The following is a 22,003-nucleotide window of genomic DNA, read 5'->3' as shown; positions in this document are numbered from 1 at the left end:
TGGCAGTGGCAGATCTGGTGAAAGGGACCAGATTCTGGGTATTTTAAAAATAGATATTGACAGAATTTGCTGATATACAGGATGTGAAGTTTAAGAGAAAGATAGGAGTCAAGCATGATGCCCAGGTTTTAGACAGAGAATGAACTTGATATCACTAAAATGTGGAACACTACAGAAAGAGTAGATTGGGAAAAGTCAAGGTTATGTTCTTAGAATTAAGTTTAAGACGCCTATTAACTATTAAGAGGAATTCCAGCAGGAGGTTGAAAAACGGAGTCTGGCGTTCAATACAGAGGATCAGGCTGGAAATATAAATCGAAGTCACGTACACAGAGGCAGTATTTACAGCAAGAGTGCGTGAGACCACCAAGTTCAGCACTGTGTGACAGAACCTTTGACAATGATTAGATCATCAGTACAGAGATACCTGCATTTCCAAAGTAGTGGCCACATGTGGCTACTGAACCCCTGCAATGTGGCTGGCGTCTATAACACAGGACAGCACAGATCTAATGAATAAATGTAGGTAGTGCAGATAAGAAATGTAAGCCCTAAAATACTCTAAAGGCCTGGAAATGGAGATTAGGAAGTAACCAGTTGTGGTAGGCAGAGAACCAGAAGAGAGCAGTGTTCTAGAAGGGAATGAGAAGTGCTTCCCAAAGGAAGAGGTGATTTATTGTGCAAAATCACCAAGCAGTTACCATCAGCAAGGAACTAAGGAGGACCATGGAGTTTGCTAATGCGAAAGTAACTGGTGACTACTACTGCTGAAGATAAACACTTTACCAGATTCTCTCCTAGCTGATGGTTTGCAGAACTATTAAATTTCAAAAACTTAACTGATAAGCTACTTTATAACACTAGTATCATTATATAGGCTGCCTCAACAAAAGTTAATCATATACATATGTGCACATATATGCCAGCAACAAATGAGTGAAGTAGACAAAATCCTAAGAAACCCGAAACACCAATCAGAAAGAATATAAGCACCTCTATGTTCACTGCAGCATTATTTACAATAGCCAAGATCTGGAAATAGCCCAAGAGTCCATCAGTAGATGAGTGGATAAAAAAGCAGTGGTACATTTACACAGTGGAATATAGTACGTGGCTATAAAAAGGAAAGAACTCTTACCCTTTGCAACAGCAATGGATGGACCTGAAGATTATTATGCTAAAGTAAAAGAAGCTCATCAGAGAAAGACAAATACCATATAATCTCACTTAATGTGGAAACTAATGCACAAAATAAAGCAAGGAACAAAATGGAACCGGAGGTATGGATACATGGAACAGACCTCAGAGAGGAGTGAGGCGGGAAAGGGCCAGATGAAAGAGGTGAGGAGATCAGCCGAAGAACATAGACGCACAACACACACACACACACACACACACACACACACACACACACAGACAACAGTGTGATGGTAGCCAGAGCTATGGGGAGGCGGGGCCTGGTGCAGGTCAGCAAAGGAGGGGGAGGAGTTGGGGGACATCTGTCAAAGTGTCAACAATTAAAAAAAATAATAAAATGAAAAAAGTTAATCATAATGTGAATTATTCTTGCAATGTATTTTTGTTGAGGTCCCCGGGATTTTCCTGCAGTATTGACTGAAGTCTCAAAGATTAAGGTGAGACCAGGAGAGAGGCCAGTTAAAGGACTGCAGTCAGAACAAAATGTTGGACTGTAAAATATGTTTGTTACCAATCTACAAAGATAGATCGTTTGAAGAAAATCTGGCATTAATTTGACTAGGAACAAGTAAAGTTAAGAGAACTGAATGGTATAAAAATATATGTAGCTCTTTCAAGCACAGCTGTTGTTATTTTCGAAATGTACTTTGGCATCAGTTCTATAATCACATGTTTTTAAACGTTTAAAGCGCTTGTCGAGATGACACTTACCAAAGTGTGAATCCCTCCTTCACTCTGGGTGAGATCCCGCTTAGTGACGAGGTGGTTCCGGCCACCTTGCCCAGCCAGGGTGTCATTCTTCTCCGTTGTTTGTGAACTTGAAACCTAGGATTACATTAAGAAGCTGGTGGTAAACAATAACGGCAAACATTTTACATCGACATTTTCCCATAAACTGTCATAAGAAATTAAAACAGTGACTAAAAAATTTGATATAACAGAAAACCCACCACTTAATATATGTGGTAAAAAGCAGAGAAAATAAATATGAGCCCCGAATATGTAAAAACAAAAGTTATCCATGCCCAGCCATGATTTTCCTCCCTTTGCATAGTCTAGAGGAGAAACTGATAAAACATACTGATAAAGCCCGAAATTCACAGGATACATCTGTGAGAAATGTCAATCATGAGTATATATGTTTTGTTTTGTTTACTTAACTTTCTGTAGTTCAAACTGTGCAAGGTATGTGCTAGGGTGGAGATGACTATATCCTCAAGTACACAGATTCCACTGAATCCCACAGAAATATGTGGTTCACCAGGACTTCATAGAATCAATCCTTACTCGTTACAGAAATAAACCATTTAATCCTTAGTGTACTGGTCACAAACTAAAATATTTTTGCAGAATGGATTTATGGATTAAAATAGTTGTTTTGTTTCATGCATTTCTTTTTCCAATTTAGGGGGGAAAGAACATCATGAAGAGCTGCTATTAAGCCATTACCTTAATTCTCAAAGGGTTGATCTCCACATCTGAAGTGCAGTTCATTGGCCCATCAATGTCGTACTGGAGGATGTACAGCAAGGTGCTATTGTTGTACTTGTAAGGCCACTGAAGATTTAGCATTGCCTTGCTGAAGGAACTCGGACCGTTGTTTCTCAGCTAATGAGAAAAAGCAAATGTGAGTCCTTTGGGCAAAAATTGATGTTACAATCCTTCCCCTAGATCAGCTTGAGGGATCATTATCAACAGTATTTGACACAGCAGAGTTTCCATAGTTGCTCTAACATGACAGAATGACCGTTACCAGGCAAAAGAAATCAAACTCAGTACGTGCCTCAAGCGCACGGCAGTCTGTGTTAGGGTGAAAGTATAAACAAAGGAAGAAAATATGAAAAGTTATTGAGGAAAGATGGTGTAGAAAATTTTCTTCCCATGGAAACAAAACTTTGATGATCTGCTATAGGTGTTTTCAGTTTTACTAAAAACTGAAATGACCTACTGCTTTTATTCAAGTAGAACTAGTTGATTTTAAACAACAATTTGTATGAACTGCTTTCTTTAAGTTACTTGTCTAGTAAAAATGAACTTGTATATAATAGGGGGAAATTCAAAGATCTCTCTGGTACATAAACTATGTATAGTTTATGTAAAAATTAAATAGACCTGTCTTTTAAAAGAAGCCTATCTGCTCCTCTCTTTGTTGACTTCCTGCCAGGTAGCCGTTAAACCCAAGAATCGCAAACCTCATAGATGTGCTGAATAACTGGTCCAACGTCTTCTTCAGTCTCGGGGTTCTCCTTGTGCTCCCAATTTGGAATCGGAAGAAAGATGTGATCAGGACTTGAGACTCTAAACAATGACCAAAGAAAACCTACCATGAATATCAAAATGGTACAGTCAGTTCATTTCCTAGAGTACTCTGTATCCAAATGAATAAAAGCTGAACTAATTTTAAAAAAGCACTACACAGTTAAAAGGAAAAACCTACATGTGTACACACACACACACACACACACACACACCTATTTATTGATAATCTTTGTAACGGGAGAATCGATGTCAATTTGCATAAAAGTTCAATACACGTACTTTGCACCAGCTGTTGTCATGTATGGTTTATTTCCAGAGGATAACCAAATAAATGCTTGGGGCTTTGGAACATACACCTAGAACATGCTTTCTACAGAATCTATTGCTCTACTAAAACCATCACATTAAACATGAAGTGCCCACTATCCAAAAGTAGCTATGGGGCCTAGCAGTTACTTTAAACAAGTAACTACTTTTTAAAGTAGTTTAAATCATGAGAAAGAGATACTCCCCTGGGTAATCATACTGACCCTCTTATCTCAACAGCAGCTAAAACAGCAAGGTCAACTCTGTAAGATACAACTGGGCTTACTTTGTCAAAAAGATTGGAGCTGAAAAAGAAAAAATATATATATTTAGAAATGAATTGAACACAATCATCAAAATTATACAGAGGCAAATGGAGTGACACTAAAAAAAGACAAATTAAAAACAAAGAAATACAAAAATTAATAAAATAATTATTTCCATTAGCATTTAATTCCAAGAAGATGGTCAAGTTTCATTTAACTTTAAATTTTGTTTCATAAACTCAAAACTGACAAAATTATTCTTATGACATAAGCAATGAATTAAAAATGGCATATCAAGTACCGAAATGTTAGTCAATTCTATTCCATTTTAAAATAATGTTGCATGACCCATTTATGACAAATATTTTAATAGTTACTATAAATGAAAAAGGCTGCGTTTATACCTTTGGATTTGTAAATCGAACTTCACAGAAGTGTCCATCTCCGACTGCTGGTGAACACTGAAGCGCAGGCCTGCCAAGAGCTGAAGGGAGAGGAAAAGACGGTCGTGTTAAAACAGTGTCTAGCCCTGGCTGGCATAGCTCAGTGGATTGAGTGCGGGCCTGTGAACCAGAGTATCATGGTTCGATTCCCAGTCAGGGCACATGCCTCGGTTGCAGGCCAGTTCCCAGCAAGGGACGCATAAGAGGCAACCATACATTGACATTTCTCTCCCACTCTTTCTCCTTCCCTTCCCCTCTCTCAGAAAATAAATAAATAAAATATTTAAAAAAAAAAAAACAGTGTCTAATTAGTGACATTTCCAACCCAATGTCCAAACAGAAAAGAATGTCCTAAACAGGGATCTTCTGAGCTTCCAATAAACTTAAAATATTCTAACAAAGATAATTAAATCAGATCTATCGAATCCCTTTTAAGATATCTGGGCCATTATATAATGGAGTCTATTTAACAGCAATTATTAATTATATCTCCTTATAATATTCATTATCTTCCAAAAAATGCAAAAGTAAGTGTTTGTTGATTCAATGTAAATAAACAATTGCACACAATGACTTGGTTACTGGAAGCCAACAACTGAACTTGCGCTAACAGAGCAGGGAGGAGAAAACGGGTGGCGTGTAAGAGAGAGAATGTGACTAAAGTCTAAATAGGACCAGAACCAGGATTTTTCCCTGCCGCTCACTACTCCATCAACACCAAGCATCCTAACTACTACAGGTGGAAAACTGTTACTTTAAAGAGAACAACTGAGTTACAGGATAAGGGAAAGCAGGCTTCTGGGCTCATATAAATAACATATAAAAAGGCATTTCCGGGGACTTCAAACTGCCTCCCACTTTACAAAGCCTGGAATTGGCCACTTGAAATAACTTGGAATCATGCATAAGGAATGAGCTATGAGTGGAGAAGCTGGAGAGAATGAGAATATAAAAAATAAAAAATATGTTCCACTTGTTAATGAAACATTGTGTTAAATTATATGTAGAAAAATGCAATTCTGGACTTCTAGATGGAGGCATAGTTACCAATATCCAGGTCGACTGAAAAAAGTAACAAAGAATATACTGCTATTTTTCCTTGATACTAAGAATTCTATGAGGAATACGGAGTAGAGCAAAAGTAGGTTTACAGTTGTGAGTATGCAAAACACTGAGTTTATCCTTGCATTATTTGTTAATTGTTGTATTTTCCATACAAATAAGTGTAAACCTATTTTTGCCCCACCCTGTATTTTGTTTACTTTTTGGAGGACTGGAGAAGTGACCCGTGGAGTGCTTCTCTCAAGCTCCTGGGCTAACTTCCCCCAGACCTGAAGGGAAACCTGATTCAACCACGTGCTTGCTGCTCCTTGATCCTGTCCGGGACAACCAGGAAGGCTTCAAGTTAATGAGAAATTCTATCTCACCTGAGAATGACAGTCTTGGCATTTGTCCAAGTAGCCTTGAATATTCATTAAAGCATTCGTTTAAAATAGTGAAGTTACTACTTCAGTCCTTAAACCACATTTTCATCCATTTACCAAGATGAAGGGAATGTACACACCAATTTATTGAATACAGTGTAATAGCACAACCCATTATTTTAGCTCAAACTAAATAAAACACTGCACTCTAAATTAAAACCAATTTAAAGTTCCTATTTTAAAGTGTTTATTAAAAAATTAGATGGACAAACCCATCAAAAAAACGTGCTACTTTCTTGAGAGGATAAAAAAAGCCATTTAATTAAAATGTCTTACTTCATCCTGCCTGGTGTGGCTAAGTGGACTGAGCCTCATCAGCCTGCAAACCAAAGGGTTGCCGGTCTGATTCCCAGTCAGGGCACATGCCTGGGTTGCGGGCCAGGTCCCCAGTGGGGGTTTGCAAGAGGCAACCGGTCAATGTTTCTCTCACATATGGATTTGTCTCCCTCTCTTTCTCCCTCCCTTCCCCATCTCTAAAAATAGATAAATAAAATCCTAATAAAAATGAAAAAAAAAAAAAAAAAAAAAAAAAAGAAATAAAATGTCTTACTTGAGTTCCAGCCTTCATTGGGTTTCCAAGGTCACATACCACCTGGCGGGTGTGGTTTTCTGTCTTAAATGCACAGGAAAGTCTTGCTAAGGCCTTTGACAGACAAAAAAAAAGATTAAAAGGAAAATTAATTAATTACCAAAAAAAATTTTTTTAAGCAGAAGCCATAAGACTAAAAAGTTCCTAGACAATGTCATGCACTTGGATATTTAAGTTTCTTGATTTACAAAGCAAATGCATCCATATGAGTAAATGGTGGGGTAAGATACGGTGGAAGCCAGAATTGTGTACAACTGCCACATACAAATGCAAAAGTATTTCTGAAAGATCCCTGGAGGATTTAGATACATAACCATATTACCTCTGACAAATAATTTGATGGACAGGCTTAGACACTTTATCTATCTGACCTTGTTTCAGGCCCTTAGCTAGCAATTTTTAAAATGTCATTACCAATGCATTATCCAAAGTATTAGGCTTGAAAGGACTTACACAAGACAGGCACTCTACTGTCTAGCAATTCAACCTTAGGTAGAATGGCTAAGCTTGCTCTAATACTGGGGGGGGGGGGGGAGTTCATTAATATTAATGAGACCTATGAGTGTGTTTCGATTTTTAAAGAGGCAGCTTGCTTACTTCACTATTGCGGACAACCCCGATGAAATCAGCCTGAGGTGGGATGGAGACAATGAGCTCAGCTTCATAGGCACCTTCTCCTTGGTTCTGAGCCTTAACGATCAATGTCAGAGGGTTGTCATCCCCAACGTAGATCTTCTTTTGATCTCTACAAGTGAATACAAATTCAGTCAATGAGAGGAGGACGGCATGGGGATAGGGCAACTGTTCAAAGAAACGAGATAAATACACAGATAGCGCTGACACGTTCAACAGTGTCTCCAGATATTTTAAGACTATTTCACAGCTCAGTAGAAAACTGGAAATAGCACACTGGGTGCAAATGCAATGCTTCTCTAAGTGACAGAACATGTGGATGCCACTAGTACATCACTGTCATTCACATCTATTACTAAAGCAATTTTGTATTTCTTGTTATATAATTGTTCTTTGACTTCTTCCCCAAAACGGAATTAATCATCTGTCATGATTCCCACAAAATTCTTTATTACTTATGCACTATATAAATGGTCATCAAACTCCTTTAGTTAGGAGTATATCAATAATGAAATGTACCTTTAAGAGGATATAATGTTGCTTTGTTAACACTACTCAGTGAAGAATGGGAATAGGTCTGTCAACTATGCAATTAATGAAAACACAGTATATTTTCTAAAGCTCCAATATTAACAGTTTTACTATTATAAAAATTATGTATTATACTCTAACATAACTAATTCTCCTTAAGATATACTATTAGTCTGAGTACAAAAACGAGTATCTTCCATTTAAATTTCTTATTATACTGCTTATTATTTGGAGCAAACCTTACCTGTCTACAGAAACTTCTAGTTTGGGCTTACAGACATTGTCTTCACCACAATCAAGGAGAATATGAGCCTAGGGAAAAAAAGCAATTTATTTTTCCTCCATGAAAAAAAACACCAATACATGTCACACATGCACACAAACATATATTTATATAAATTCATCAACTTATTTGCATACCTAATGGGAAAAGGAATCCTGCCAACTTAAACAGGTCAGTAAATAGTCAAGCATGATAAGTAAGAAAACAATTCCTAGGACAGAACGGAATCAGCTGGAACCTTTCAGTTCTATCTCAAAGTAAGCTCTTATGACTTTGGAATGAAGTGTCACGTAGAAGAGAAAGCAACAGTCGAGAAATGAGGGTTCGGATGCTGCTAAGTTTTGTGGTCCCGGGCAACATAAACTCCCTTAAGAGCTTCTCATCACAGACTACGCCTCTGCCAACATTGTGGGAATGTGGCTACAGAGTTTGACAGAAAAAGGAGTTGTGGATATTACAGCGATTCAGACACCAAATGAAAGGGAACAGAAATTGGGCAAAATAAATCCAGCATATGCATGGCCACATGGAAAGAGATGAAGGAGAAAGATCCAGACCCATTCAAGTTAGCCCATCCAGAAGAGATATAGTAAGCAAAACCCCGAATTTCTCCTCTCAATCTGGTCATGAGAGTGTGCCAGCTGAGCAGCATGGAAAACCCAAAAGAGAGGAACAGTGGGAGGAAGCAGAAGAGGTTAAGGAGGGTTTGAAAGAATATAAAAATTAAGAAAAGAGAAAAAAATGAAGTCATTTTTGGTTTGTCTATTGTTGACATCCACAGGGTTTCAGGTCCAAAGGCAGACAGAAAGAGAGAAAAAGATTTAAAGAGGAAAAATAATGAAAGGCTACCTTGAAAAAGGAAAAAAAAAGATGACTATATGTTTCCAAGTTACTACAAGGAATATACAGCTACCCAGAATAAAATGATATGATAGACAGTAAATATCAATTTAATTGGGGATGTAACCCAGTAGTACAAGGTCTGTGCAGGACGTATCCAGACATATAACATGCAAAATAGAGACATTTATTGAAGAAGATACAAGAAACAAGAAACATTGTACACAGGACAATGATGCCTCAGCCTTCTTCAAAGTAGGCACCTTGGGACCTCACACAGTTCTCCCAATTGCAGTCGGCTGCCCCATCATATTTTCTATAATCTTATCAATGGTCTAAAAACTCTTCCTTCTCAAAAGTGATTTTAGTTTTGGGAAAAGCCAGAAGTCACAGGGCATCAAATCTGGGCTGTAAGGGGGCTGAGTCGCCTTGGTGATTTGATGTCTCTCCAAAAAACTCTGTACAAGATGTGATGCATAAGCACACACATTGTTGTGATGAAGCTGCCAGTCACCAGGTGCCCAGAGCTGTGGCCTCTGAGTCACCTGAATCATTTCCATGGAGGAATGAATGTTCAAGCTTAACACAAAATCTGATGCAAATTCATTGCTGTACTTGTTCAGTCATTTTGAATGTGATGAGCACACAATACACCTGCTCACTCAATGGTGTCTGTCTACCATCCCCCACTGACTAGTACAGTGAAGTCGTCATTGTTCTCTCATGCACACTCCAGTCCACTCTTCTCGGCTGCCAGGTTACACTCATGTAGTACAAACTGTTTTAGTTATATTAACAGTAGCTGGACTTTTTCCACACAGACCTCATGTATGTAAGCTAATTCAGTGACCTAAATGTAAGCAGTTTCTGTGCACTTCAAGAAGAGGGGTAAGGGGCAGAACCATTAGAAGAACTTTGTGGTAATTTTGTAAGTCATACCAAATACAATTACTGCTAAATTTCATTCAAAAATGAAGTGTGGATTTTGTACTCTTAAGAAACTCAGAATTATGAGTATCTGAAGTTTGGAATAAGAAATATATATAAAATATTAATAAACTGTGGTACAAGGATATTTGGCTATCACTCTACACTGAAGACAAAGGATTTGGCTGACACTGGTGCAGCTAAAGTATTAAAATATACTATTAAGAAAGATAGTTTTGGAAATGGAAAAGCACAGGGCAATGTCTTCCATTTACTAAGAATTAAATCTCTACAGTTATATACTTAACATCTTGCAGAGAGTAAGAATTTAACACATATTTGAATAAATACATGACAGGTGAGAGGAAAAAGCTAATCTCTCTGCAGAAAGCACTAAACCTCTAACTCCAAAATATTAGGATGCAGAAAAAACGAAACTCCAGAGCTACCCTGTCCAGTACAGTAGCCACTAGTGAGTCACACGTGGCTTTTGAGCACTTGAAATGTGCCTAGTGTGACTAAGACATTAATTTTTAAATGTATTTAAATTTAAATGAAAAACTGACACTTGATTCTGTTACTAAAAATCTTTTAGTATGTTTAGAACAACTTGGGTGTGTGAACCTACTTTCTCAACTGCAAATTATATGAATTCAAAATACAGAAAAAATGTTTGTGGTGAAGATTTAGCATTTGAATTTAGGTGTGCTGTAAGCATGTAATACACTCTGGATTTTGATGATAGTAAAAAAAAACTGTGTGAAGAATGTTAAATATTTCACTGATAATTGTTAAATTGATTACATACTCAAATGATAATATTTTGGATATTGTCATGGAGTGTTTTGTGTTCCCTCAAAATTCTTATGTTGAAGTCCAGAATGTGACTTACATTTGGAGATATGGTCTTTCACAAGGTAATTAAGTTAAATCACATCATTGGGGTAGGAGGACCTAATACGACTGGAGCTTTATGAGGAGACTGGGGCACTGACAAACACACAGGGAACAACCATGCGAAGACACAGGGACAAGGTGGCCATCTGCATGCCATGGGGAGAGGCTTGGAAGGAGCCAATCCTGCCAACACCCTGATCTTGGATTTCATGCCTCCATGACTGTATGAAAATTAATTTCTCTTATTCAACCCATCCATTCTGTAGTCATTTTTTAGGACAGTCCTAGCAAACTAATACAGATACATCATTAACTAATTCTGCCAGTTTTCTACCTTTTAAAAAAATGTTGCTGCCCAATCAATTTAAAATGACAGATGTGGCCCTGGCTTGTGTAGCTCAGTGGATTGAGCATGGGCCTGAGAACCAAAGGATGGAGGTTCGATTCCCAGTCAGGGCACATGCCTGGGTTGCAGGCCAGTTCCCAGCAGGGGACACACAAGAGGGAACCCTACATTGATATTTCTTTCCCTCTCTCCTTTCCTTCTCCTCTAAAGATAAATAAATAAAATCTTTTAAAAAATGACAAATGTGGCTCATGTTATCCTTTTATTGGATGGCAGGACTGTATAGAGAGCACAGTAAACAAGTCTGTAATGTGACCAGAGAAATAAAGGACCCATTTTAAAAGAAGTAAATATTAAGAATGGTGGGTGGCCCTGGCTGGTGTAGCTCAGTGGATTGAGCACAGGTCTGCGAACCAGAGGATCGCGGTTCAATTCCCAGTCAGGGCACATGCCTGGGTTACAAGCCAGTTCCCTGCAGGCCAGTTCCCAGCAGGGGACGCACTAGAGGCAACCATACATTGATGTTTCTCTCCCCCTCTCCTTCCCCTCTAAAGATAAATAAATATTAAAAAAAAAAAAAAAGAATGGTGGGTGGATAATTAACATAGAAATGAGAGTAAATAATAAAAATCCAAATGCAGATGGAAAAATGCTTAAAGATGAATAGTGTTATGGTTAAGATAAATGAGAGATACAAAGAAAAAAAACATTCAAATAATGAAGAACAAGAGTAAGAGGAGGAAAAAAGAAAGCCAAATATTATTAAAGTTAGTATTTCTCTTACTCAATTACCTGGCTTCAAAACTGTATTGCTATTAAAGAGATGGTTGATCTCAGCAAGTTAATCAAATGTAATGTTAACATTGATAAATGATTTTCAAAAATTCTAAAACTCTAAATAGAAAATAATTTGATGCCAAATCAAAACACATAATGTAAAAGTACAAGAGACAATTAACTTTTAAAAATGTATAAAACTAAATGCCAGACTCTAAAAGGCTTAGATATTCATTATTAAATTATTAAGATAATATTGTTGATCCACTAAAAATAAAAAATATAAAGGATATAATCTCACACATGACTATGTTTGTTTTATATAAATGGGCAATAGAAAGTGACATATATATTATTTGCAAAATAAAATATAAAACACATTGTTAAAATATACAAACCACAAAAGGCTTTAAAATGTATTTTAATTTGTCTTATACTTCTACCAAATATAGTTTTCTCAAATTACACACAAAGAAGAGTGTTAGACAAAGAAATAACAACCAAAATTGAGTGTAAAGCCTACAAGAGAAAAAAATGTTAATCTAAAAATATGAACGTGTAACAAGAGGAAGAAATAGGAAACACAATCACAATATTTGAATACATGTGTTTTACATAAAATTTTCTAAAATACTGTAACAGTTTCTATGACATTTTATATATTTGGTTTTATTAAAATAATTCATGTACTATACATATATGTGCATTTTATTATTGAAATGTAAATCAAAGATAAGACAGATATAAAACTTGTTTAGCAAAATAACAAAATACTAAAATACAATATAAATAAATTGGCATTTTGTTGTTCCCCTTGAATTATTGACTTTTTTATGCGACCTCGTCTTCCCACATCACTAACAGCTAAGTGGCTTTAAATATCTCTACCCTAAAAGTCCAGATTCCTTCCCCACTGACTTCGACAGAAATCCCGACATTATAAAAGCAATCCCTTATGATATTTTAAAATATGAATTGCAACACCACAACAAAAACTAAAGTATGGAAGCAGTGATAAAGTGTACCTGTCGGCTGACGTTGGCGGGAGTGAACTGGTTAAGGACGGGCTGCAAGCCTGTTGCGTCAGCAGCTGTTCTGTAATCCAACCGATACTCCATAAAAACAGTGATTGGAGTGAGTTTGTCTCTAAATTCAGACTCATCCTAGAAATGAAAAAGCTTCAAATGAGTGATGACATCAAGCTATGATACCAAACTCTCTGGAGAAACAGCTGTATCATTCAGCTTGACCCATTACTACCAAAGCTCTCTATAAAACTACGTGCATAAGAATAGAGTATCCAGAAAGATTATCATTATTCATTGAGAACATTTAATCAGTTGTTTTACAGTGTAATATTTGATCACACAAAAATATAGGGGGCCTATAAATAAAATGAGCACTCAAACGCACGCTCCGTATTATAACTGGAACATTCCTGACGTCGTTTAAGGTACCAATGTGCCCCTTTTCACCGTCTGCCTTCCTTCTCTGATGTAACTGCTAACCTGAATTTTAGGTTCACCATTAACTTGTGTGCTCTCAGCAGTTTTATTACAGTGTATGTGTCTCGACAATGTGTTCATCAGTTTGCTTTTCCTGTTTATTTTAAAATGAGATCATATATATTTTATGTTATTTGCTCCCCTCTGTTCAATACTCAAGATTCATCCATGCTGTTGCATGTGGCTGAGGTTAAGTCTTACCATTGAGTAATATTTCATCACATAACAAATCCGAAATTTATTTGCCCATTCTCCTTCAAAGGTTATTTGGATGGTTTGGTGCTCAAAACTAACAAAACAAGTTAGTTTTGTCTTTTAAATAAACTGTTAGAACTTTATTAGCTTAGTAATTTTGCACCTATGTCTTTGTGTAAGACTGGCATGAAATTTTGTTTCCTCTTTTATCTGTAGTTTTCAATGGCTAATTTTGTAGAATTTCCCTTTAATTTTTTTCTTAATCTTTCAATTCAGGTCAATAGCATTTAAGACTATATGTGTTTGCCTTTACATTCTAGTAAACTGACATCCCACGCCATTTCTTTTTCTTTTCTTTTTTTAAATATATATTGAGTTTATTGGGGTGATATTGGTTAGTGAATTTATATAGCTTTCAGGTATATAATTCAGTAATATACCTGAATTCACCACCCCAAGCCAAGACTCCTTCTGTCACCATTTATCCCCCCCCTTTATCCTCTTCTACCTCCGCCCACCCCCTATCCATCTGGTAACCACCATGCTGTGGTCTGTGTATATCGGGTTTATTTCTTAATCTCTTCTTCCTCAACAAGCACCTCACTCCCTCCTCTCTGACATCTGTCAGTCTGTTCTCTGTATCTATGAGCCTGTTTCAATAGTTTGTTATTTTGTTCATTAGATTCCAAATTATGAGTGAAATCATATGCTACTTGTCTTTCTTTGACTGGCTCATTTCACTTAGCATAATACTCTCCAGGTGCATCCGTGCTATTCCAAAAGGTGAGATTTCTTTATTTTTTTATGCTCGTGTGGTATTCTAAGCTGTAAATTTACCACAGCTCTTTCATCCACCCACCTCTGGATGGTACTTGGGCTATTCCAAATATTAGCAATTATAAATAGCGCTATAATAAATATAGGGCTGAGTATATTCTCCTGAATTAGTGTCTCTGGTTCCTTTGGATATATTCCCAGAAGTAGAATCAATGGACCATAAGGCAGTTCCGTTTTTAATTTTTTGAGGTATCTCCACACTGCCTCCACAGTGGCTGCACCAGTCTGCATTCCCGCCAACAGCGCATGAGGGTTCCCCTTTCTCCACATCCTCGCCAGCATTTGTTGATTTACTGATGACAGCTATTCTAACAGCTGTGAGGTGATACCTCATTGTGGTTTCAGTTTGCATCTCTCTGATGATTAATGACGTTGAGCATCGTTTCATATGTCTATTGGCCATCTGTATGTCCTATTTGGAGAAGTGTCTAGACACTTCTCCATGAGCAATGTCCTTTGCTCGTTTTGTAATTGGATTGTTTCTTTTTCTGGTATTGAGTTGTGTAAATACTTTATACATTTTGGATACTAACCACTTACTAAATGTATCATTGGCGAATATGTTCTCCTGTTCAGTGGGCTGTCTTCTCATGTTATTGGTTTCCTTTGCTGTGCAAAAACTTCTTAGTTTGATATAGTGCCATTGGTTTATTTTTTATTTTTTCCCTTGCTTGAGGAAATATATCAAATATATACATAATTTATGATATATACATACACACACACATATATACACACATACCATGTCCTAAATTGTACTGCCTATGTTTTCTTCTAGGATTTTTATGGTTTCAAGTCTAACATTTAAGCCTTTAATCCACTTTGGGTTTATTCTTGTGTGTAGGCTGTCATAGCTCTCACTGAACCCCCTGAACTCTGTATCTGATAAACTGCTTGCCTCCATTTTACTGAGCTCTTTTTTCTGGAGATTTCGCCTGTTCTTTCATTTGGGGAATGTTTCTCTGTCTCCCCACTTTGGCTGCCTCTTTGTGTTTGTTTCTATGTATTAGGTAGGTCTACTATGTCTCCCAATCTTGGTAGGATCGTTTCACACAGTAGGTGTCCTGTGGGATCCTGTGGTGTCTCCTTGGTCACCTGTACTGAGTGCTCCAGGGATACTCCTTGCGGGGGTTACGTGGGCCTTCCTGTTGTAAATGAGACTTCATTGCTACTGCCTCATTCGTGCCTGGGAATGACCCTCAAACTGGCTCTGAGGATCAACCCTGACCACATGTACAAACTGCTGAGTGGGTGCTGACCACACAAAGCAGAATTTGCCTCAGCAGGTTCTGGTGCCTGCCTTTGGATAGGCCAAAGTGAAGCTAATTGGATCCTGCTCTGATGTTGTCTAGCCACTGTTGTTGTGTTGGTTCTGGGGCCTCTTGGGATGGACTCTGGTGCTGACCAATGTCAGACATTGCCTGTGACTGGCCCTGGGCAACCTGTTGGAAGCTACATATCAGTCCAGTTTGTGGTTGCCTCTGCTGCACCTGGGTGTGTGCACAAAGGACCAAGCAGCTTATGGAGCCTGGGTTGAACAGCTTTGGGCCCGGGAGCAGGTCATCAAATGTCCCAAGGCATCCTGAGATCCACCTCTGCCTGCCTGCATATGCTGGCTGCCTATTAGGCTCAGTCACTGAAAGAGCCTCTGGCAGTACTCGATTTGCATGAGGTGGGTTCTCAGTGAGTCACCAGGTACGGGAGAGTGGTGTTCACCAACCTGATAGAGATTCAAAGTTGATGACATTGCTGAGTCTGACACCACTCAGCAAATGTCCTAGGATGTACCAAGTCTAGCTGCTACCTGCTTGGTGACAGCACACCTGTGTTGTGAGGTGGTGCCCCAGAAAATCCTCAGGGTGACTTCAGCAGATTTCACCAGGCCCATACAGACCAAGATTTGCCTGAATGAAGGGAAGGCCCTGCACTAGTTGGGCATGCGAGAGTAAAATGCCCTATCCTAGAGCCACACAACTCAGCCTGTCCCAGATTCTTCCAGGAGACCCATCTCAGCAGAGTAGGGCCACTGGGACTTGAGAGGATGGGGCCAGTCGACCTCCCATTAGGGGCGGTGCTGATCAGGTTTAGGAGGAGGCAGGGGGAGTGGCCTCTGCCCCAGAGCCACATAACGCAGTTTGTACCAGCTTCTGCCTAGAATTCAATGGGTTGGAATCAGTTGGAAGGGTGGGGCCACTGGGAGTCAGGGGAGTGGGGCTAGCAGATGTCCTGTGAGGGGAAGGCAGCAGTCTGTTTCATGGGAAAGGTGAGGGAAATGGCCCCAACCCCAAAGCCTCATCTCAGTCACTGAAACCCCCTGAGTTTACCCAGACCCCTACGCCCCTGTCCAGGCAGCTGACTCCTCAGCAGGGCACGAGCTCTGCAGGGTGGGACTACAGGAGTCCAGAGCATGGGGCTACTGCATTCCCCAACACTGACACCCTAAAAGAGAGATTTCTCCATGGAAGACAGATGACATCTGTTGACTGGGAGTGTGACTCAGCTCAGGGATCCTGACCACGGTCCCTTCACCTCTCTCTGCAGAACCACAAACCCCTGTCTCTCCTCACACAACTCTATTTCATTCCACCCTCCCTCTGCCGGAGCCCAGGGTGAGTGGCGGGAACCAGGTTTTGTGCATTCGCCCTTTAAGAGAGTGCCCGAGGATTTTCACAGCCAGATGTAACGTGGGCTCCTTTCCCAGCACTGGTGCTGTGGGCTGGGAAGTTGGGCTTGGGGATGAGACTCCACACTTCTCAAGGGGGACTCCTGAGCTGAGCTATCCCTCCAGAATCTCAGCTGCCTGTGAAAGGAGGAAGACTCTTTTCACAACTCCACCCTTCCTACCAGTGTTGATGTGGCTTCTTCTGTAAATCCTTGGTTTTAAGATTTCTCGACTTGGGGTGGTGAACAAACACAGCACACTATACAGGTGATGTATTACAGAACTGTACATCCTTATATATAATTTTACTAGCCAACGTCACCTCCAATAAACTCAATAAAAAAGAAAAAAGGACTCTCTTTAGCTAATCTTCGGTTGGTTGTTCAGGTTGCTCCCTTTATACTTTAGCTGTAATGCCAGTCAAGTCCTGGGAAGAGGCAAGTGTAATGTCCACCTACTGTGTGACCATCTTGGATCCCCACACATTTTGATATACAGTATTTTCATTATGGTTCACTTCTAGGTAAATTTCCATTATGAACTCTTCTTTAATCCAGGTGATTTAAAATTACAGTTCCTACTTCCCAATTTATCTTTTTGTTATTGATTTCTAAAAATTGCACTGTGATCAAACAGCATATTTTCTACGGTACCAACTTTTTAAAATTTGTTTAAACCTCTTTATGACCTATAAATAATCATTTTTATAGTCTCCAATTGCTAGATGCTAAGTTCCATGCAGTTCTGTTAAATCAAGCCTGTTAGTGATGTATTCTTCTAAATCTTTCCTAATATTTTGGTCTTTTTTTTTTAGAACTTTCATCATTTACTGCTTTAAATATTTTACACAAATTTATATCCTGTAACTGATAATTCCAACATCTCAAGCCTCAAACATTAATGTTTGTTGGTTTTTCTAATAGCTTATATTTAGCTTTAAAAAAATAAATTTAAATGAACTTAACCTGCAGAAATCATTGGCGCCGTACTGGAGTGTTATGGAGAGGCTCTGCATTTAACTTTGCTGAAGTCAGGTTGCACCTTCATTCCTGAAACACTTCAGCCTCTACAAGTGCGCAGACCTAAAGCAGGAGGCCCGGACCCCTGGCTGGCAGAAGGGCCCAGGCAAGTCTGAACGCCTGTGCTGGTGTTGCAATTACTGCTCACCCTCTGGCCTGGCTCCACCCTACACCCCCCAGTTACCCTGGATCACACATTTGTTTACACCTCACAAGTAAGGTTTAGCCAATGAAGTTTTTTAATTGGTTGCTCATTTGGGGGACCCTAGACATTTCTTGTACCGTCTTGAGAGTCCTGCAGTTATTGAGAAATACATTTGTCATAATTTATTCAGTAGCATTATCGTGGGAAGACTATTTGAACTATCTAGTCTACCAGGAATAGGAGTCCATTACTCAGATTTGACATTTTAAAAAGCCACACTTCCTCAAGACTATTTTTATGTGCTTTCCTATTGATTTAATACCTGAAAATGTAGAGAATGTGAAAACCATTTGGATACAAAGAACAAACAATAAGTAAAAAAACAATACAACAGATCAGAGAAATAGCTCTTACCCGCAGATAAGCTATCAGTTCCTCACACTGCGTCTGGCCCCCCCGGGAAATGGTCATGTTCTTGGAGTGACCTGGGGACCTGTTATGGAGAAACAGTGCTCGTCGAATTGCTCCTTTTTGCTTGAGTTTATCCAAAAGAAGTTCCACCTGGAAATCTATACAAACCAAAGGATTTACAACCAACATAATCTTTATGGACACCTACCTGTCCTAGATATCACGAGTTTTCAGGTAAACTGAGGTTTCTATTCTTCTATGAAATTGGCTCCTAATTCATTAAGCATATCTATACATTGTAGTGAGAACACAACATATTAATTCTGAATAAATGTTTAATAATTAATTAATCCAACTGTCTCCAAAGTATTGTCATATTAATTCAGACAACAGATAATGATGGTAGTAAAACAGCTACCAGATAGAGAATTTCTCTTCTGCATTAAATTATTAAGCTGAGAGGAGGAAGTTCAGAGCATGAAATATATGTAAATTGAGACTTTAGACACTAATGCAAAGTAGCAGGACCCTTGATGCGTGTGACTAAGAAATATTTACAATATGCATGCACACCACCATATTAAACACAATGAATGAACAGCTACCATATCAAAGCGTGACATAATCTGTCCCTGATGAAGCAAGTGACCAAATATAGTTGTTTGGGTCTAGAATCACCTTCAAGTGAATGTGCTGCAATAGTCTGAAGTGCAGTTGTTAGGCTCACTACGTCTAAGATCCAGGGCTTTAAGTAGTTTCTTCAGAAGAGGTAAGAGTGCAGATCTTTAAACTCACAAATCTTTCAAGTCTCTCTAAATGTTGAACTTCATGTCAAATTTGGGTGAAAACCCAGGATTATTTTGCTTCCAGTTCTGTTCCACCCACCCACACTGCCTTCCTTGCTGTTTCTCAAACACAGAAAGCACACTCTTACCTCCTGAAACTGCCGTTTCCTCTGTAAAATACTCCTCCAGACACCGTCTAGCTCCTCCTTCCCTTGCCACACTGAACTTTCAAACAGCAACGCACGTACAAAAGATTCAGTCCTCTTCCCCTGCTACATTATTACACCTTAGCACCTGGCACTCACATACTGACAGTCTTGGCAACAATTACTGACCTCCACCTTGCTCTCAGAACCACATAAACCATGTTTTGGAAATGAAGAGTCTGGGCTTGCTATCTGCATCAACCTTAGTGCCAAAACTTTGTCTCCTTCTTCTCACTATTTCTAACCATCTCTCTTCCAGAGATCGCCGGGCACTTCTCCAAGACATAAAATATAAAGTTCTCAGTAGATCATCTACTTATAAACAATGATACTCATTCCCCTCAAGCTCATTTTTCTCACAACTTTGTACACATATTTACAATCTGGTGGGCTGGTTTGTTCACAATGCCAATAAATAAATGTATTATTTCTGAATTGGGTTAAGAGTTTCCAAGAAAGTAATTACATTACAATACTAAATGGCTTGGAATGTAAACACTCAAATAAAAAACAATATTAACAACTATTTGAGTAACTACTCAAATATCCTAAAACATTTTTAAGTGTTGTGTATTCAGCATCACCAAAATAACACAATTTTTCCACAGAACACTTACTAAGTTTTGTAGGAAGTGCTCCTTTGCCATCTGCCTTTAAGCAAAACCTGACGTTAAAACTGTAGAAAATAAAAAAAAATACAAATCCTATAATTCAGTTTAGACATTTTAAATATCACAAAATCTTACATTTCTCATACAGTTTATACTGTGAAACTTTATATCTTTCTCCATGTCTTAATACTATATTTATAATGTGAAACTATACAGAATAGTCTAATTCATCTTTCAGTAACTTAAGCTCACATCCTTTCATAGGACCTCAATGAGAGGAAAAACAAATTCCCAAGCTTCCTCTTGAGTTCTTAGAAGCTGTTAACCTCAATGAGGGAAAGGACAGTCCAAATTTAAAATAATGTCCCATTTAATAAAAAGCCCCACCAAAGCTTCCTTTCACCAGCAAACTCCTTTAGGACAGTGTTTTTCACAATTCACTAACATGTCCTGGAAATCAGTTTGACGGGTTGTGTCCAGCATAATAAAGAAAAACTAATTACATAAATAAAATTGACTCAGGCATCAAGGCTAAGATTTCATGAAACTTTTCTTTCAATTATATACATGTATATACTGGATTATAATGCAAAATATATTTTATATTATGTGTCATAATCAAAAACATACAAAAACTACTGCTTCAGTATACTGAAAGCCTTCAAATTATTAGCATAATTATAAGCATCTTATTAGAACCTTCACAGGGACTTCCTAGGGTGAGTGAAGGTAAGAAAAGCAGAAAATCTTAAAAGTCAAAAATCTTGAAAGCAACTTTACTACCAATGAGTAGAAATGAAAAGCAATATTACAGAATTTTTTTTAAATAAAGATTTTATTTATTTGTCTTTAGAGAGGAAGGGAAGGAGAGAGGGAGAGAAATATCAATGTGTGGTTGCCTCTCGTGAGTCCCCTGCTGGGAACTGGCCTGCAGCCCAGGCATGTGCCCTGACTGGGAATCGAACCACGATCATGTGGTTTGCAGGCCCACACTCAATCCACTGAGCTACACCAGCCAGGGCATATTACAGAATTTTTAATACAATCGAATGAAAGAAATGAAATTTTGAAAGTGATTTAATAACTATAATATGAATTCAAACCCAAAATTAGGAAAAATATTTTTTCATTAGCTCTTTTGAAACAAAATTTTCCCAGCCTCCAGTCATTCTACTTTCATCTGTAAGCCTCTATTTTTCTGTGTGCCAGGAACTCGAATACTGTTTCCCAAAGTGGGTTACTCATGATGATTAATAGTATATGGGTCAAAATTTTTCATTACTAAGATTATATTTATTTTGACGTGTATGAGAAAGATACTTGTTTCTTCATTTTATTTTAAAATGTTTTAAAGAAAACATAGGTCAATTTAAAGAAAAACATCTTAAGAAAATTATAAATACAGGTAGAATACAAATATAGAAAAATCATACAATAGGTGGGGGGATAAGAGCAACACTGTGTTTCTTCCCTCTCCTCCTCCTGATATAATAAAAATTCTCAGCAAGAGTAGCTAAAAATAATGGGGACCTGAAAAACACTGGACTATTGAAAAAATTCACACATTAAATTGACAAAAAATACTTTTTCTTTAGAAACTAGTAAGGAGAAAAGTAGAAGACTGGTGTATTAGAGCAAAATAATATTTTTCATACAGCTACTCACAGATATTAAGTGTGAAAAAGATCATATCTTTTAAAATTCAAATTGTTCATGGACTTTTTAGAATTAAATATAAATAAGTCCTGAGATCTTATTAACTTTTCCTTCTTTCTGAATATATTCATAAGTATATATCATTTTTTAAAACTTTACACTAGTTTTTAGCATATTTCCGAAGCTTTCTTCA

General features: G+C 38.0%; 1 protein-coding gene across 2 annotated transcripts in view; it reads right to left on the bottom strand.

Moving 5' to 3' along the window:
• Nucleotides 1-22,003, bottom strand: part of ITGAV (integrin subunit alpha V) — an 83,929-nt gene that overhangs the window by 8,320 nt on the left and 53,606 nt on the right. For both annotated transcript variants that reach the window (XM_037136822.2, XM_037136823.2), the window contains exons 16-26: nucleotides 20,161-20,219; nucleotides 18,556-18,710; nucleotides 12,804-12,941; nucleotides 7,953-8,020; nucleotides 7,142-7,289; nucleotides 6,506-6,598; nucleotides 4,433-4,512; nucleotides 3,987-4,067; nucleotides 3,390-3,495; nucleotides 2,647-2,805; nucleotides 1,909-2,022 (exon numbers count right to left, since the gene is read on the bottom strand). In XM_037136822.2, the coding sequence (XP_036992717.2) occupies nucleotides 1,909-2,022; nucleotides 2,647-2,805; nucleotides 3,390-3,495; nucleotides 3,987-4,067; nucleotides 4,433-4,512; nucleotides 6,506-6,598; nucleotides 7,142-7,289; nucleotides 7,953-8,020; nucleotides 12,804-12,941; nucleotides 18,556-18,710; nucleotides 20,161-20,219 (1,201 nt within the window). The remainder of the gene's footprint in view (nucleotides 1-1,908; nucleotides 2,023-2,646; nucleotides 2,806-3,389; nucleotides 3,496-3,986; nucleotides 4,068-4,432; nucleotides 4,513-6,505; nucleotides 6,599-7,141; nucleotides 7,290-7,952; nucleotides 8,021-12,803; nucleotides 12,942-18,555; nucleotides 18,711-20,160; nucleotides 20,220-22,003) is intronic.

The sequence above is a fragment of the Artibeus jamaicensis genome, unplaced genomic scaffold (assembly GCF_021234435.1).
Source record: "Artibeus jamaicensis isolate MK-2021 breed Jamaican fruit bat unplaced genomic scaffold, CSHL_Jam_final contig_391, whole genome shotgun sequence".
NCBI classification, from domain to species: Eukaryota; Metazoa; Chordata; class Mammalia; order Chiroptera; family Phyllostomidae; genus Artibeus; species Artibeus jamaicensis.
Note: the sequence above shows the minus strand (reverse complement) of the source record. Positions and strands in the feature narration are given on the sequence as shown.